This window comes from Cydia pomonella, chromosome 12, assembly GCF_033807575.1.
Source record: "Cydia pomonella isolate Wapato2018A chromosome 12, ilCydPomo1, whole genome shotgun sequence".
NCBI classification, from domain to species: Eukaryota; Metazoa; Arthropoda; class Insecta; order Lepidoptera; family Tortricidae; genus Cydia; species Cydia pomonella.
Window position 1 is genome coordinate 19512355 of NC_084714.1, and position 18917 is coordinate 19531271.

General features: G+C 36.8%; 1 protein-coding gene across 1 annotated transcript in view; it reads left to right on the plus strand.

The window, feature by feature from the left end:
- Positions 1–18917, plus strand: part of LOC133523808 (opsin-3) — a 62331-nt gene that overhangs the window by 3603 nt on the left and 39811 nt on the right. The window contains exons 3-4 of the mRNA XM_061859546.1: positions 6985–7200; positions 8669–8799. Of these exons, the coding sequence (XP_061715530.1) occupies positions 6985–7200; positions 8669–8799 (347 nt within the window). The remainder of the gene's footprint in view (positions 1–6984; positions 7201–8668; positions 8800–18917) is intronic.

Here is an 18917-nt window from a genome sequence, read left to right on the forward strand (position 1 = left end):
TTGCTCTTTCTTGGACTTCAAACTACCTATCTCCTTACCAAATTTTATCTAAATTGGTTCAGGGGTTTAAGCGAGTCTTCACGCTTACAGACAAACAGAGTTACTTTCTCATTTATAATATTAGTCGGGATAATAGATCCCTCCCCCCTATATAGATAGTTTAGAGTAGTTTTTTCTGATTATTCATCAGTGTTGCCCGAACGTTAATTGCAATTAACCATTTACCATTACAAATTGAACCGTAAACAGTAACGGACGGTTACAGTTTACGGTTCAATTTGTAATGGTTAGTGGTTAATTGCATTAACGTTTCAATTTGTAATAGTTAATTGTCAATTGCATTAACGGTTCAATTTGTAATAGTTAATTGTCAATTGTATTAACGGCTCAATTTGTAATGGTTAATTGTCAATTACATTAACGTTTCGGCCAACACTGATATTAATATTCAAGTGTATAACCTTATAAAATAGAATGAAGTTCACCAAACATGAGATTATTAAATATTAAAGCAAAGCCCAGCTGGGAGCGAAACTAACAAATGTTGTATATTTAGGTCATTTTCTGAACGCGGTTTTTTTCCGAATTCTATCGTTAAAGCTTACGATTCTAATACTCAGACTCATTAAAATACCAAAACAATATAAATTATGGAAATACATACTAAAATATATCTAAACATATAACTAATTAAAAACTAAACCTAAATGTATAAATATTATATTATAAAATTTTAACCATCTCAAATCACTAACCTTCCTACCTAGTACTTAAATACGGTATCAAAAATTTCAAGTTGCGTTCATATATTAATACGAGTAGGTAGAGTCAGACCAAGATAAGTTGGCAGCGATTTTTGAAACGTTAAATTTCTATAAAATTATGACTTTTACTTAACACTTGCAAAGGCTGGGCTATCAAAATCGCTGCCAAATTAGCTTGGTCCGACCTTATCAATTGTTTGTCACAAAAGTTGACTTCATATAACTTTTATTACTTCACCCATCTCATATTATTAACGGTACTGAAAACAACAAATAATTTTAGTATTTTTTTTTATTTAAGTCATCATTATGCCTCAATCTGAACTTTATAATATTAGCATAACCCCAAACTCTGCCAGCTGGACGTTCAGAAACCTTCTGGAATTCACAAAAGTCCGGGAATTAGTTAAGCCAACAGGGTTAATAATGTGGAACAATTTGATCATATCGAGTGTTGCAAAGGGCGTCAGTCGCGCGGTGATTTAATTAAGTTTCTGAACGGACAACCGACAGATTAAAATACAGAGGGATCACATTTAAACTTACGAGTATATACCTAAGTTCAACACTAGTAACTACAAAACTTAAAACTACTTTCGATAAAAACTTTATTGCAAATTGAATACTAATATTTGGAACAAATTCCCTTCGAAGTTGCGTTTCATATAAGTGTAAATCAAAAAAGATCGAAGAAGGTTCCATACTATTCTTTTAGGATATTACCTTAGGAGCTACTAACACATACAGGCTGCTCGAAAGTAAAAAATGGTAATTTGTTAATTTCTTCGAAACCGCTACACCGGTTGTTATGATACTTTGTACACTGGTTCTAAATACCCTAATGCATATGTACATTTTGGCTTTGTCCAATGGCTAGGGACACACTGTATATCACATGATCGTCCATGCAATAGGAGAAAATTTGTACAATGTACAATCTGTGAATTAAAATCTGCGTCCTTAATCCTTGGAGTGTTGTTCAAAGAAGTTGACGTGACATTTTAAAATACGGAGCTTCAGACGTTTGTTGATAAAATAGATGAAAACTTTATGTTTTTATAACTGTATAAAAAACACCTAGATTTTTTTTTCAAACTTATCGTAGAATAATACCTCGATGCTGAATGCGACCACAAGATTGAATGAACACCCTTTCATAGGTCTTATAAAAAATACGACTTTTATTTTTCCTTTTAATAATAGAATTCAGTATGCTACCATTAGGTACTTTGTTTTAACTAAAAACGTCGCATTTACTGATGCAAGTGATCACGATGTACCAAACACATTGCCGCTTGAAAACAAATGTGTGCTTTGGGAGTTAAGTGTAAATTTAAATTTTACTTTCAGAATCGTTTCATAGCACTGAGAAATACGTCTAGTTTAATTTTGGTGTTAATTATATCAAAAATACACGCTGTACATTACATTGAATATAAACTAGGTCAGAAAATTAGTGTTTCTTTGACAATTAATAATTACACAAATCGCATGGCGACTGCATTAGCTTCTGTAGCTTTGAAGCGGGTGATGTGACTGTCAAAATCCTTGATAAAGTGACGGATTGGACGTTCCAATCGAGGCAGTACTGTGGCTACGAACGTCACTCATTTTATCAAGGAAATTGACAATGACAGTGCCCGGGTCAGGCCACAACAGTAGGCATGGCATTTCACCTGTCCAATTTCTTGGTCTAATGTGTATTTGCATCTCAAATTTTGCTTAATGAGAGCACTCGCTGATGACGCAATGCACATTGGACAAAGAAATTGGACGGGTGGAATACCATTCTAATTCATCTGAAGTTGCCATACGAATGTCACCTTAAATTCATTATTTATTCTAAAATGTAGGGTGAACTGTTCCCACGTTTCCAGTCATTTATAGGAACCCTAATAATCAACTAGGAACCCTTATAGTTTCGCCATGTCCGTCTGTCTCTCCGAGGATTTGCTCCGCGATCGTTAGTGCTGGCAAGCAAATATAAATCAATGCCGACAAAGTGGTAAATAAAAAGTAAAAAAAAATTAGGGTACCTCCCCTATACAAAAAGTGGAGATGATTTTGTTTGAACCCTGTAGTGTGGGGTATCGTTGGGTAGGTCTTTCATAACGAATGGAGGTCTTCAACAACCATTTTTTGATAAAGTAAATATTTTGGCAAATAATCGCTTCAAAATTTTATAAAATATATAGGTATATTTTATTATTTTATTTCTTAGCCTGTTGTGTCCCACTGCTGAGCTAAGGCCTTCCTTTCTTTCTTCCCGCATCTCGCGGAATAGCAATCAATATTAGGTCAATCTTTCCGAAAGACGCCAAGATGTGCTGCCATCTCCTTCAAGGTCTGATAACTTTAATAATTAATAAGGTATATGCACACTATGTAAAACCGACCTGTAACAATTGTTACCAATAAAGATTTTCATTTAAATTTTCATTTTTGCTTGGTGTCCACTCGGTAGTTTGCTTGGCCCACAAGTCGTTTGGCATACGGCAGATGTGTTCAGCCCAGTCCCATTTAAGCTTAGCGGCTGTCAGTGCTACGTTGGCTACTTTGGTTTTGTCGCGCAAGATGGAAATTCTGATTCTGTCAGTTAGTTTGACACCAAGAATACTGTGCTCCATGACTCTCTGGCAAACCTTGAGAGAATGCTTTTGAGCATTAGTCAAAGCTAAGTCTGAGCGCCGTAGGTGAGGATCGGAAGAATACACATATCCATGAGTTTGCGTTTCAGCGATATAGGAAGGTCGCCCTCCATGCAATAGCTCTTCCAGGAAATTCCGGTACGTCTTGCGGCCTCCTCGTCTTGTCGTACCTGGAAAAAGACTTTGACCCAAGTAAATGTACCTACTCATGGAAATACGCAATTCTTCCGCCGCCGTCAACTTCAATCCCACGTTTGGCGATGTTTAGTAATTAGTTTGGTCTTTGACATGTTCATTTGCAGTCCGATTCCAAGCTTACCGTGCTCAGTTGTTGGAGCATGCTTTAGTTCTGTAGCCGACGCTGAGAAAAGGACCATGTCGTCAGCAAAGCGAAAGTTTGTTAACCGTCTGCCGCCGACCTCAACGCCTCTGTCTTCCCATACAGTCGCCAGCGAATATAGTTTACATAAAGATAAAAAGAATTAAGTTAAAGTACCCGTTTAGTATACAGCGGATTGAGTGACAATTTACTATACACTTATACTCGTATTTAAAGAAACTACACCGCCCGACAGATCTCGAGCGAAGTTGGAAACCGCTACTCTTCGCAACTTCGAAAAACGTTTTCAATGTTCCGAAAGTATATTTTTATACGCAATCGTATTTATCTTGCTCGTTTTATTCAAAATTCCGCCGAGTTTCGTCCGAATACAGACAATAGCTGAAGCGAAACGAAAATTATGATAATTTTATTTAAAAATGTTTGCTTGATGTCCGTTTCGTGTGGAAAGTTGGGTTGGAAAAGTTTTTTATGATAAAGAGTTTGATGACATTTCTTAATTTGGGGATTTACGGAGAGCTCTAAATATAAAGTTTGGAGCGAAATTAGAAATATGTACAGTCGAGGACAAAGATTTTTTTACACTTTCGCCTTATTATACCTAAAGGAGTACGGTGTTAAAGTGTAAACATATTTGACGTAGACTGTGCATTTGTTTCTCAAAGAACTCGAGTTTTTACAAGCTTTTATTTGACTTGCAATGTATGTTTGTTTATCTGGGTGGAATCTTGCAAGTTAAATTTGACCCACTTCCCGGTTTCCGATGAAGCTGAAAATTTGCATACATTAAATATGTAAGTCGGGTGACAATGCAATATTATGGTACCATCAAGCTGATCTATCTAAAGATGGAGATAGGAGTTGCGTTGTTTTAGCCATAGGAACTCTGTGATAAAACAACGCAACCTATTTGTGTTTGGGGTTTTTAGAATTGTCTCGATGAGTATTAGTTGCCTGTGGAAAAAAAGACAGCGATAAAAGCTTGTACCAAAAATGAAATTTTTGCCAAAAACTTATTATACCATGACAGTGGCAAAAAATCGTACGGCTCGCATTACGCATGACGGTAAGCAGGAACTGTAGCCTGCGGACTTCATTGTCTTGCTTAAAAGGAATATTTGCCGATTTAGGTACTTAGGAGTTTTTTAAAAGACTCGAGTCTCTTTTCATGGGTTACATTCGGGAACAATAATTTAATTAAATTGGTTTCGTAATTACTAAAAAAACGCCAAAGTATGTGATCCGGTGTGATTCATCATCTTTGCGTTGTGTCGATCGGTCATTTCATGGGAGCCTGGGGTTTACTTGCCAAAAAATCCCAAGAATTGGCGTAAGCGTAAGCACTAGTTTTTACGAAAGCGACTTCCATCTGTCCTTCCAACCCAGAGGGGATGCTAGACCTTATCGGGATTAGTCCGGTTTCCTCACAATGTTTTCCTTCACCGAAAAACGACTGTGAAAAATATCGAATAATTTATCGTATATAAGTTCCGAAGAACTTGGTACGAGCCAGGGTTTGAACCCCCAACCTCCGGATTGAAAGTCGCACGCTCTTACCGCTAGGCTACCATGCAGCGCTTTTGTTTAATCTAATATGATTGCAAAAATAAAAATCAACGGCTTAGCAACGGCAAGCTAAGTAACAACATAACTAAATATCTCTAAAAATGTTTCTCACATTTCTCCTTTCCAGCGTCGATATTAGAGGGATTAGGGATTGGGAATGTAGAAGCCATTGAGGCGACGATTTGTTACCATTTCTATTGACCTCCATTTCAGATTTTCAGTAATACGACGTGAATGTCATTCATTCTGAAACTTCAATACGTTGCCGGCGCTCCGGAAATGGCCTCCGTCTACTGCAATAGGCCTGGCTTGTAACATGTGACGTAAAAACAATTTCCCGGGTTTGAAACCTGGTAATGGCGTCTCTTTTGTGTTCGTCGCGAATATTTGTTCCTGAGTTATGGATGTTATTATGTATCTAAATATGTATTTATCTACATTTGCGTACGGAGGTACATCCAGCCATTTCGCTCATATTTTCCCGTACGTATAATGGCGCGAGCGAGACGCACAATAACTAAATGATATCTTTCTGGTCATCATTGTGATGTCAGTGTACGTTCGTAGCCTGATCGTGGCTTAGTATGGGGTTAGATCGATCTGTGTAAAGACTAATTAAAGAGTGTTCCCAAAATATTAATTAATTAAATATTTACCTGAATACGGCAACGGCATCTATAATATATACTTGTATAATATACATACGCTGTCGTAACTTCAAAAATATAGAGCTAATTTTTGAAGAATATCACGGCATTGGATAAATTTGTTTCTTTTATCCAACTTACGAGTATTCAAAAACGACTTTTAGGAAGAAGGATGTCTAAAAGTGTAGGTAGTCAACTTTTTAAAAATTTACGTGAATATACAATAACCTCGTGGATCGTGGACACATAAAGTATTGGCCTGCAGAATATTCCTGGCGCGGGGCGCGTCGCTAAAATGCCCGTCACGGGCGTGTATCGATAATATGTCGATTATATCCCGGTTTAGTATTTGGCGCATCGACGAAATTGGCCTCGTTGAAATACCAGAGAGTACATTGTATGTGGTCATTGGTAACAGTAGGGTAATAGAAACAAAGCTCAAATGAATTTAGAATTCGAAGGCAAAGAAGAGTTAAGATACTTACTATCTCTAGGTAAAATCATAAATTAAATAAACACGCATTGGTTCATATGATTTCGTCAGTTTCGTTTCAACTCTCTCGTTTTTACTGTTATATTTTGTCTCAAGTAGTGCGGCGCCTTAGCTCGATTTAGTATAGAGGTTTGGTTTCATCCGGCAGAAAGCACGAAACTTGGCATGCATATAGCTTTTACGTTTGTTAGTCTTTTACGTTGAGGTTATGAAGCCGCACTAAAGATACATTGCAGAGGTACGGAAAAAATAGATAGATATCACTATCTCTCTCTCTCTCTCTCCCTCTCTCTGTCTATCCTTTCGAGCATACAGATAGGTAGTACTACGATGGTGACACTATAAGTGACCTTGCTACTAACAGAAACAACAATAGCCTTTGTGTTGTATTTAATTTACTCTGTAACTATGTTTAAGGTGTTTTTATTCCTATACAATAAAGTATATGCATACATATATATACAGGATTTAGGACTGTTTTACCAAATAAACCGAACGGATAACTTATTTAAAACTTTTGTTGCAGTTCAAAATCCCTGCGAAGCGCCAGCAACATGTTTGTGATAAACCTGGCGATCTTCGATATGATGATGATGCTGGAAATGCCGCTGCTCATCATCAACTCCTTCTACCAGCGGACTGTGGGCTACCAGCTTGGATGCGACATCTATGCTGCTTTAGGCTCATTGTCTGGCATCGGGGGTGCTATTACGAACGCTGTAATCGCATTTGATAGATACAAGTAAGGGAACTGTCGTTTCTTCTAGCATTTTGATTCATCTTCAACCTACCGTATCCCTGTCTCTTCTTTCCGCCATCGCTCTACGCGACTACATTTTCATCTTTACCACTTAGACGGTTGGCAGTCTTCTCCAGAAACTTCCTGCCTTGCACAGCTAAACTGTGTAAAAGCACTATGGCCTGCGGTATTCCCGGACCGATACGACCTTCAAACCTTTAAGAAAAGAGCGTACTCCCGTCTTAAAGGCCGGCAACTGTTATCTGGTGAATTTTCCTCTATCTGCGAAACACCTTTGGAAAAGGAGACTCTTCTATTGATGGTAAAAACTGTACTACCCCCTCCCCTGCCTCGACGTTTATCTCTATGTATGTTTGACTGGCAAAAAATCCAAACTCGGCGATTTTTGACATGATGATGTTGCTGGAAATACCGCTGCTCATCATCAACTCTTTCTACCAGTGGATTGTGGGCTCTGATGCGACGTCTATCCTGCTTTAGGCTCATTGTCTGGCATAGGGGGTGGCTATTACGAACGCTGTAATCGCGTTTGATAGATACAAGTAAGTTAGACTGTCATCTTCTCTTCTGGCATTTTGGCTGTATTTTCAAACTACCCAGGCGTCCGGCAGGATCCTCACACTCTAAAACCTGAATGGTCTAAGGGAATTTACTCCCACGGACGCTCCGGCTACGGAATAAGCTCCCTGCCGAGGTTTTCCCGAGGGTCTACAGTATGGGGTTCTTCAAAAAAGGAGTGTACAGGTTTTTAAAAGCGCGCATGTAACACCTCTGGAGTTGCCGGCGTCCATAGACTACGGTGACTGCTTACCATCAGGCAGACCGTATGCTTGTTTGCCACCGACGTGGTATTAAAAAAAACCGTTCCGCCATCGCTCTCCGCAACATTTCCATCTTTACCGCTAAGATGGTTTGCAGTGCTTAACTGTACGATTCTCCAGAAACTTCCTGCCTCGCACAGCTAAACTGGGAAATATTCCGCGGTATTTTTGTACCGATACGACCCTCAAACCTTCAAGAATAGAGCGTACTTAGCCGATTCATCTGCTCATTACCTCCTAGATCATTTTTTACTATTTTACTGACGTGTACAATGAACTAATTATAAAGTGGAGTCCAATAGAAATTGCAAATAATGCAAACAAACCAATTCACCTTCAATACTTCGTAATCACGTTGACGACAATCATGATCTTATCAATTTATATACTTAAATATTTTATAATAGTTAATCATATTTTAACCTCCAAATTTTTTTTAGGGTAGATGTCAAATGCCAACAAAAGCTGTCATTTGTTGTTTCTGTTAAACTTGTGATTGTATGATGTATGTATTAATGCATTGTTGAGATACATTTTATTTTATTTCATTAGAAGACCGACCTATATAGGTACGAGTATTAAGTATGAAGCTACTTCTAACATTGAATTACGCATGTGTTGTCGACCAGAACGATATCCTGCCCGCTGGACGGCCGCATTAACAAAGTACAGGCGTCCCTTCTCATCGTGTTCACCTGGTTCTGGGCGATGCCCTTCACAATACTGCCCTGGATCCAAGTGTGGGGAAAATATGTACCAGGTAAATTATCATCATCACCGTACATAACGATATAAACTATCCATTTTTCGCGTAAGTATAAGTATTTTTTTATATAAAAAATACGTTTATTAATTACAATCAAACGAAAACATAAGTACTAATAATTATGTTAAATGCTATGCTACAAGTGACGTCCCCAGGAAGTGATGTTTTTGGAAAGTGATTTCCTAAGAAAGTGAGGGCCCGAGAAAGTGATCTACCAAGAAAATAACCTCCTTAGAATGTGACCTAAGATTCACTGAGATTCAATTACATTCTCTCAGATTCAGTCACAGACTTCAGATCTTAAGATTAATATAGTTCTTCTTCTTCTTTTACAATATATGGCCTCCATCAACTATGATGATTTTGCCAATGTCAAGTCAAGTGTCGTTGTTCAGTAGTAACTTTCAAGTGTGCTCGTAGAGCATGATGTTGCTCGGTAGTTGCTTTTAGTAAATAGATAGCTTTACTAAAAGCCACGATGAATTGCCGGGTTTTTCATTAGTTGCACACTTCCACGATAGTTCACAAGCTATCACTATTACACTTTAAACATCATTAATGAGCAAAACAAAAAAGAAAAATCTCGAAACGTCTTCGCCATCTTGAATCTCAACGACAACCCTATCATATACATATTTATATAGTGACTTACTCCGTCTATATGGGTAAAACTTTTCATTCATCAACTGCCAAGAGTATTAAGTACATAATGATGGACACGAGAATGTATCAGACAAACGTTTAGTTTAGGCTTTTAGAGTCCAGCGGTCTCCATTACCCGTAAATTCTTATATAAGTATTTTGAACCTATGCGTGTACAATTTTGTACTGACAAAATAAAGATAGTTATAGTTCATGTCATCCACGATGACGCACATATTTGCTAAATCTAACCTTTAATAACATTACAATACGAGTCAAGACACGCGTCATCGTAAATGGCACGTACAGTCACGTCTGAGAATATATATACGAAAAAAGTGACAAAAATATGTATACACTACCTTATTGTCCATATATTAAGTTAGTGTTTCATGTTTTTGGCACTTTGTCCGTATCGATATTTTCAGACGTGACCGTACTATAGACCTTTTTATTGGGCTCTGGACTGCTATAGGATATAATATGCCGGCCTTTCTAGATCAACAAATTGTGTATACTTGATACTTTACTTTCAACTTCCTCCATGCCTGTTTTGTTCTTCGATAATTATCGAACAATTAAGTTAAACAACAATAACAACTTTCTTAGATAACCAGTCGCTCGTAGACATATTAAAATTATTCCAGAAGCGGCTTATTTTGCCAAGCTTTATATCCAATAAAAAATGGGTTAAAAACGTTCGGGAATATGGGCGTAATTTCTGTGGATATGAAAGTTAACTATTTGGATACTTTTTCAAGCCTTTTATCCGTGTTGTGTTTAACCTTTTTGACGCCAATGATGGATATATCCGCACCGTGCGTAGGTCCAACGCCGAAGACGGATTAATCCGTCACAGACCACGGAGCACCTAGGTCCTATGCGGCATAAAGTTCAATTTCATTTTTGAACACTGACATAGATGTACTAGACTCGCTATCGAGAGCAACTTTGTCCGCCATTTTCGGCGTTTGACCTCTGTCACTAAGCTTAAGAATAATAGTAAATTAGGCTTTAAAGTTCATTTATTGTATAATGTCCACCGGAAAGTCGCATAACCAACATAAAAACTTTTGACCCTAATACTCTTGATTTCAAATAAAACACACAATTTACACACATACACATATACACCGTGGGCCCTTCTTCGCATCATTCATCTTGACCGCATTTAGAGACTAAAATGTCATACTTAAAGTTTTCTGAAATCGGTCTTGTTTTAGAAATAATGACAATTCCTGTGAAAACGCGTTTCTATAGCAACTTAGTGGAAAACACCTTATTGGCTGCTGCGCTGCCACTACATATGTGACTTGGTTTAGATATACATACTGACAGACATTAAAGTTTTAAAAGAAAGCCGCAAAAATTATCTGTAAATAAATAAAAAAATTGACTCATTCGTTGCAATGTTTAATTTTTCGCCAAGATATAAAAATAAATAACGTGTCGTGTGCAGAAAACAGTGAAAACACACTACACACACGCGAAAATATTTTTTGCCGAATTTGAGCAAGTCTTATAACATTTTTTGCTCTATACAGAATGTTTATTTAGTCACAGCTCTAAGAGTACATTTACTACAGGGACCAACCCCGAAATCGCAAAAAAATACATTTGGCTGTTTCATATATTTTGACTATTTTGCTGTCTTACCTTGACATTTTCTATGGAAGAGTAAATTTATCGATTTCGATATTGTTCCCATAGTAAAAGTTGCTCAATACCTATATATTCAGCCCCTAAATTATTGCAGGTGACAAAATAAACACTCTGTACGACCTCAGGAATGCGTGGTTGAAATCGGTCAGGTTATATGGGTCCACAGTGTATATTGTATAATGTTTATAAATGTGATTAAAGATGGTCCTGGTATTGTGATTTCGAAAATGAACTTCAGTATAACGTTTGATGCGTCATAAATAACTAATTTTAGTTCCCCAACGGACCAAGTCCGTTGAACTATTGGCATCCTCATTCCGCGAACAATATTCCGCACCCGCAATTTAACTGTTTCTTCAAAAAAACTCCTATCAACGCTAAAATCGTACAGTAAAATGAAATCTATCTCGTTATAAATAAGTAGGATTTTTGTATGAATGTAAAGGACCTGTACGAGATTGACAAAGTAAGGAGGATTTGGATAATTCGTTAACTAGAGTGCAAATTGTCAGCATCCGTTGACCGAGCATTGTCTTGCCTAATCTTCGTTGACGACTGAGGCTAATTTTACATTGTGTGCATTGTTATGTAGGTAAGTTACGTCTATATGATAATGGTATCATTATTTTTATTTATTTTATTTATTTATGTATGTATCTAAACACTTTATTGTACATAACAGGGACAGGTAGATACAATTAAAAAAATGTTGGCAATTTACAAAGGCGAACTTATCCCAATAAGGGATCTCTTCCAGTCAACCTTTGAGCAATTGAGATTCAAAAGTAAAACATGAAAGACAAACGAACACTGTACAAAAAAGTAAACTATAACAACTGTAAGTAACTATTTTATTTTTTATATATATTTTTCCCACATATTAGTCACAGAATAAGCTCAATAAGGCTTGTGTTGTGAGTTCTAGACGACGATATATATAAATAATATATAGATACATTTTAGTACTGTAACATAACACCACATCCAATACGGAAAGTTTACCCAATTGCTCGCTTGATGGCGCTAGCGTCGAGTTAGATCGCGCAAGCGATAGTCTTTCACAGTTTTATGGCATGTATTCGACATTAGTATGCAAACCATTCGCTAGATGGCGGTGGCGTCGAGATAGAACGCGCAAGCGTTTGTCTTCCATAGAAAAGTTAAGTTCTTAGTTTGATTTCTGTTTCTATGCAAAATATTCGTCTGATCCGCGTATCTTCCAACTAAGAAATGCTTGGAGAGTGATTACTAAGTGTGGTAGCCAGTGGTTTAGTTCGTTACTCCTTGCTCCTGCTTACTCTACTGTAGGTCTACCTTTGCATACGTAAGTGTGTGTTTCGTGTACAAACGAACGGTTTAAACTTTTATGAGCACTTACCACGTTTTACATAACTACTTGTCGTTAACACTGTCTTTCACTGATTACTAAGAACGCCGCATCAAAATTCAAAATTCAAAAATTTATTCTGCAAGTAGGCCTCAAGGGCTCTTTTACAAGTCAATACAACATTTATAGTAACATCATATAGTGACATGAAAAATACATAACAACATTTATAAATACAACAGCCAATACCTGGGTAAACATTACATTATAATAATCTTAAAATAAATAATTAATACAATACAATAGAGATGTATAGTCTCTATGGTTAAAAACACATTAAATCTGGAGATGTAAAAGGTCCCCAATGTCAGAGTACTAATACTAATAAAATTTGGAGGTGTAAAGTCTCTCCAAGTGTCAAAATAAAATTTATACTAAATAAATAAACCGCGTCTGGACTGTTAAACTAGCAGTCTCATAAACTAATGCTACATTCTGTACATAACTAGTATGTACCAAGTCAAGTATATTATACAATATGACAGAGACGTATAGTCTCCACGGTTAATACATTAAGTTTGGAGATGTATAAGGTCCCCACGGTCTGAGAAAAATAATAATACACAATAATAAGATTTGGAGGTGTAAAGGTTCTCCAAATGTCAAAGAATAAAAAAAATAAAAAATTGTATGAAATACATATTTCACGTCAAGAGACTGTTAAGCTAACAATCTTAAAACTAGTTCTACAAAATACATAACTACTATGTATTTAATATGTCAATGACATCATCAAAATAACTAAAACATAACAAACATTAATACATAAGGTTGAACAGCTAGAAACAACAGCGCCATATGCCTCTCCGGGACACTGCACGCAAAACTATTACAGCTTTTGAGACTGGATACTTGGCCATGATTCCGTGTCTCCCAAGTAGTCATCTATTTTATAGTATCCCTTTTTGAGAAGTGCATTTTTGACGTATTGCTTGAATGAAGTATAGGGCAGGTTCCATGCCTCTAAGGGTACTTTGTTATAAAATGTTACACAGTTTCCCATGAACGATTTTTTAACTTTCTGTAGACGAAACTTGGAGACTACTAACTTATGTTTATTTCGCGTATTATAACTATGGATATCGGACAGTTTCTTAAAGGACTTTATATTCTTATGCGTATACATTATCACATCTAGTATGTATTGTGAAGCTACTGTGGGAATATCTATTTCCTTGAATCGTTCTCTCAGTGAGTCACGAGAAGCCATGTTATAAATAGATCTGATCGATCCCGCCACTTACAGTACTTATATACATAGAAAACATCCCTAACTAAGGAACAAATATTCGTGATGAAGGCAAATAAATGCCCTTACCGGGATTCCAACCAAGCACCACCAGCGTAGGCGGGGTCACTACCGACCAGCTACTTAAGAGAAGACATCTCTACCGGTTACGTTATATTGACTATATACTTATATAATGGCGCAGCGACCCAAAATGAGTCTTGGCCTCTGACACGAGTACACGCCAGTTGTCTCGATCCTGTGCCATGTCCCACCAGTTATCGCCGCTTCAACAGCATCTGCCTAGCGATACCTGGGACGTCCGATAGGCCTCCGCCCTACCCGGCGTTGACTATATAGAAAGTTGAAAATATCGATCGGCCGCTAAAATAGCGCACCGTCCTAGCTGTAACATCCGTTTAGTAATGTTACATTCACGTGCGTCGTCTATTGTGTGAAATTGATTTTCATTATATTTGGGACATTTAGATTACGCCTCTAAGGGCCTGTTTCAAAAAGTGCAATTAAAGCATTGGATAGCTAATTAACAAATAAATTAACTGCCAGATTAAACTTCCTGCAAAACTTAGCCCTTTATCTACGGTTTAAGCTTATTTGAAGATTGTGAAACGCCAACGATGACTTTATTCGTCAAATAAGTGGCAAGTCGCTTATTCAAGACTTTACTTGGACATTGTGAGACAGGCCCTAACACTCTTAATATTTATTGCATATCGTATCTTAACTATTAAGTACATAATACAATTTTATACACAGTAGGGCACGACAAACAGTTTATAGTAAAGGGGAAATCGAGTTTTTTACACAATGTTCTAAATTTAGGTACCTAGTGAGAAAGAATTATTTATAATAATATTTTTAGCATAAAGTTAGACAGCCGCCTCTTAGCGTCTTGAGGTTCAATGACCTAGTACAAATGACCTGCAATGAAATTTTAATCTTAATCAAATGGAACATAGTTGCTTTTGTTTTGCTTCGATTTTTTTTAATAACACGTCGGTGGCAAACAAGCATACGGCCCGCCTGATGGTAAGCAGTCACAATACCCTATGAACGCCTGCAATTCCAGAGGTGTTACATGCGCGTTGCCGACCCTTTAAAAACCTGTACACTCCTTTTTTGAAGTACCCCATACTGTACTCCCTCGGGAAAACCTTGGCAGGGAGCTCATTCCACAGCCGGAGCGTCCGCGGATGAAATAAAAAAAAAACAAATTCAACTCTATTTTCTAGTACCATTGATTCAAATTTGATTGCCAATTGTATGGTGGTCCGATAGAGGTTAAAAATAAATTTAGTAAATATACAAAACCAAAATTCCCATATTGAATACATATTTATATATACCTACATTTATCACATATTTAAACGTTTATTTGGTAAATATACTAAAAGCTAAACTACAAAACTTAAAAACCTAGAACTAAAAATAAATAAAACTAGACTTAAAATAAAATAAAACTATCCCCCTGCGGCATGGTGCCGTAGATGCTAGCAGCATTTCCTCGCTGTATCGCAAGACTAATTCTTTGAGCGAGGAAGCTGCCAGCTCTGCGGTCACCAGTGACCTCTCTAATCCTTTTAGAAACTTCCTTAAAAAGGTTAAAGGCGCTCGGACCCCAATAATATTGAATTATATAATTATAAATATACTCGTATAGTGTGTAGGTAAATACCTGCTCATATATTTTTAACGTCTTCGATCTTCATCCTCTACAAAATGAGTCAATGATGTTACCTTATATTTATTTGCTAATGTCCTAATGTTCACCATTTCTCTCACAGTGCCTTATTTAGAATTCGTTTTAGACACATCACAATTACATCGAAAACGTGTTGATTTCCCGTGCTTATGCATGTGCACTGACATTTATACGTCTAATATAAGATAGTGTTTATATCCAAAAATACATTTTACAGAATGTGTGTGTGTGTGGGGTGGGGGGGGGGGGTACTTTACACAGTACAATTAGTCAACATAACTAGGTTACATAGTCAGGTCCAGCTTCCGATAAAAGAAACATAAAAGTATTGATATTTCTACAATAGGTTCTATGGCAAAATCTTGAAACTAAAGTGTATGATTTTAAGTGTCTTCTGCTTTGCTATAATTTCGGGACCTCAAGAATTTAAATGGGTCAAAAATCATCCGGAAAACCGTCGTCTTTTCGGCGGACATTACAAAAGTTAACGATTTGGATACATTTTCCGAAAACTTTCATCGTAAAGATTAGGTAAAAGAAGTAGAACATCGGCATGTAAGGATAACATACAAAAATTAGGCCTTAAAGTTTGTTTTTAGTTTATGATGTCCACAGGAAAGTCGCATAACTTTAACTTATACTAAAAAGTTTTTTATCCATTTTCTGCATGGTATTATAAGTCGTCACATCGGAACGTTTTCCGTTGAATTGATATTATATTGCAATTGAATCGTGTTTCTGAACAGGGCAGCAATAAGCGGAAACGTTAATTGCTTCCAGCAGTTCACTAGAGTGCACTTTCATTCGGTTACTTGTTCAGGATATTGCGGCCGACTGTACTAATAGTATGTTTGTTATTAAACAAGTTCATGTAAAACTAAGTTATTGATTAGTGTAGTAAAAGTGTACTTTCTACACAGTTAATGCATTTGGTGTATTAATTTCAATTCGATTTCATTTTATTCAAGGACCAACTTAGATATTTTTTTTTGTTAGTACAAATATGATTTATAAAAAATGGTTAGTACTTACTCCATACACTATACAACGTCATTCTATGTAATAAAACTGATAACCAGGGGTCGGACAAAAAGTGCGGATGACGTAAAAAATTACGTAATCTTGCACACCGGATGATGTTTGAGTTTGTATTTAAACTTCCGTATATAAAATTTGTAAGGTTCATATTAAATTCACTTTGCCCTTTTTTTCTACGTTTCCGACATGTTTGGTTGTCTCCAAATGTCTTTTAATATTGCTTACTTTCGTTGGTATATCTTGATTACAGCAAGAGCAGTATACGTGTTTGTCACGTACCTCCAAAAACGGAAAATTGCCACAATATTCGAGTAAAGATGACATTTTAGAGCGTTTTCTTATACATTAGTAAATATAAATTTTAGCTAAATATAGTCGTGAAGATACAATAGCTAAACAATAACGAAGTCAATTTATTGTTCATCTGATTGACAATGTGTCAGTCAAAAACGTACTTACTCATTTCAAGTGGCGATATCGTTTAATAAAGAGGTTGATAAATGATAAGTGATAATTGTTTATGAAAATCAAAAATACTATTTGAAATCATCCTATAAGTGGTTTGACGTCATCCGCACTTTTTGTCCGACCCCTGCTGATAACGATGCCTTGGCCGGCCGGCCAGAGTGGAGTCGCGAGAGCTGCATTCTCGAGGGTAGATGTGGAAACATAAGTGGTGAATTGGCTATATGTTTAAAGTCCAGTGTCCGGTTTGTAAAATACTGGTAAATACCGGTTTATTTGTACGCCAATCATGGCAAAACAAGGATCGGTCAAAACCAAAAATGTAACACCCAACGATATAACACACAAAACTAAATACCTTGTGTTTGGCAGCAGGCAACAACTGTCTGGTGTCAGTATTACAGCGGATGTTGAGTTGATGAACACACCGGTCGAGAGGGTGTATGAAGCGCGTAATTTGGGTCTCATAATGGATTGCGGACTACGTTATGAGAAGCATATTGCTGCGGCTATTAGAAGTTGTTTTTATAAGCTTAAGGTTTTATATACAATTCGGCCATATTTAAGCGAAAACCTGCGATGTCAACTAGTTGAGTCACTTGTCCTATCAAAGCTGAATTATGTGGATGTAGTGTTTGGGCCTCGGCTTCTTGCTAAAACAAAAAGGCTCATTCAACGTGTTCAAAATGCCTGTGCTCGTTTTTGTTTTAATATTCCGTTGAGAGCTCATGTGACTCCATTTCTGAATAGCCATAATATCCTTAAAATGCAACACCGTCGTAAACTTCACTTGGCTTGTCTGCTCTTTGGTGTAATGAAGTATAAAACCCCCCCATATCTCTTCAATAAGCTATGTTGTATTAAGCTTCGCGAACGCCGTAACTGTGGGATTCAACTGTTAACGCCGCGCCATGCCTCAGCTGCTTTTCGGGGAAGTTTTCGCTACGCCGCATCGAAGGTCTGGAATAACATCCCTCCCCCCTTGAGAAACCTGCAAAGTATTCATAGTTTTAAGTCAAAGTTGAAACAGTATTTACTTAATCACCAACTTAACCAGGAAGCCTACAGACTTGATACTAGCTGCCTGTAGTTTGTACGCTTTTACTTACGCTTACCACAAGTTTTTTGTTCCTTCTGCAGAGCAATAGTTCACCACTCCTGTTATGCCATACATGTTTGAGTATTATTATGTTAGTATTCGTCTTCCTCTGATGCTGTTTTCATAATATAAAAATCTTGTAAATTGATAAAATGGACGCTCGATGTTGGTCTGGTCTGTCATTGCCTTTTAGTTCGTGTAGCTACCGTTGGCGCTTGTTGCGTATGCAGCTGTAATGTTCAGCCAAGGTATGGTTGGACCGGACCGATACAGTGTTATGTTTACGATGCTTGATATAAAAATAATCTTTACTTAATTTTGTCGTTATCTTTTATCTATTTTTCAATTTGTTCACTCTATATTATTTTGTCTTTTTCCTTCTTGTCTGTTACCTTTCGTGATTTTTCTCACTTGATGGTCTCATCGGAAGATCAGCGCTGGAAGCCACCAGCAACATGCTGAGATGAGGCCATTTCGTGGCACTTTATACTTCCTTTGTTTTTGTTATATCATGTAATTTAATGTGTCTTGTTTGTGTCTACGAATAAAAAAAATATTCTATTCTATTCTATTCTATATAGGTACGCTTATTTGACTCAAATAAATTAATAATAAATATTTTAACGAAATTGGTTCTTCTGCAGCTCTTCTTTATCTCCTGACACTTGTCATTTATCTACTTACCTAGAAGTTTCTATATTTTATATATGAATTATTATTTGATATTATACCTGTTGCTTTTCGATTTGTTAAAAGATTTCTCTAATCTATTGTGATGTGTCTTCTAAATGTGATGTGAGGTCCCAAATTGAGCTGTTGTGGAGAATACATTCCTATGCCTCTTCTATAATGAAAAGAGGCCTGTGTA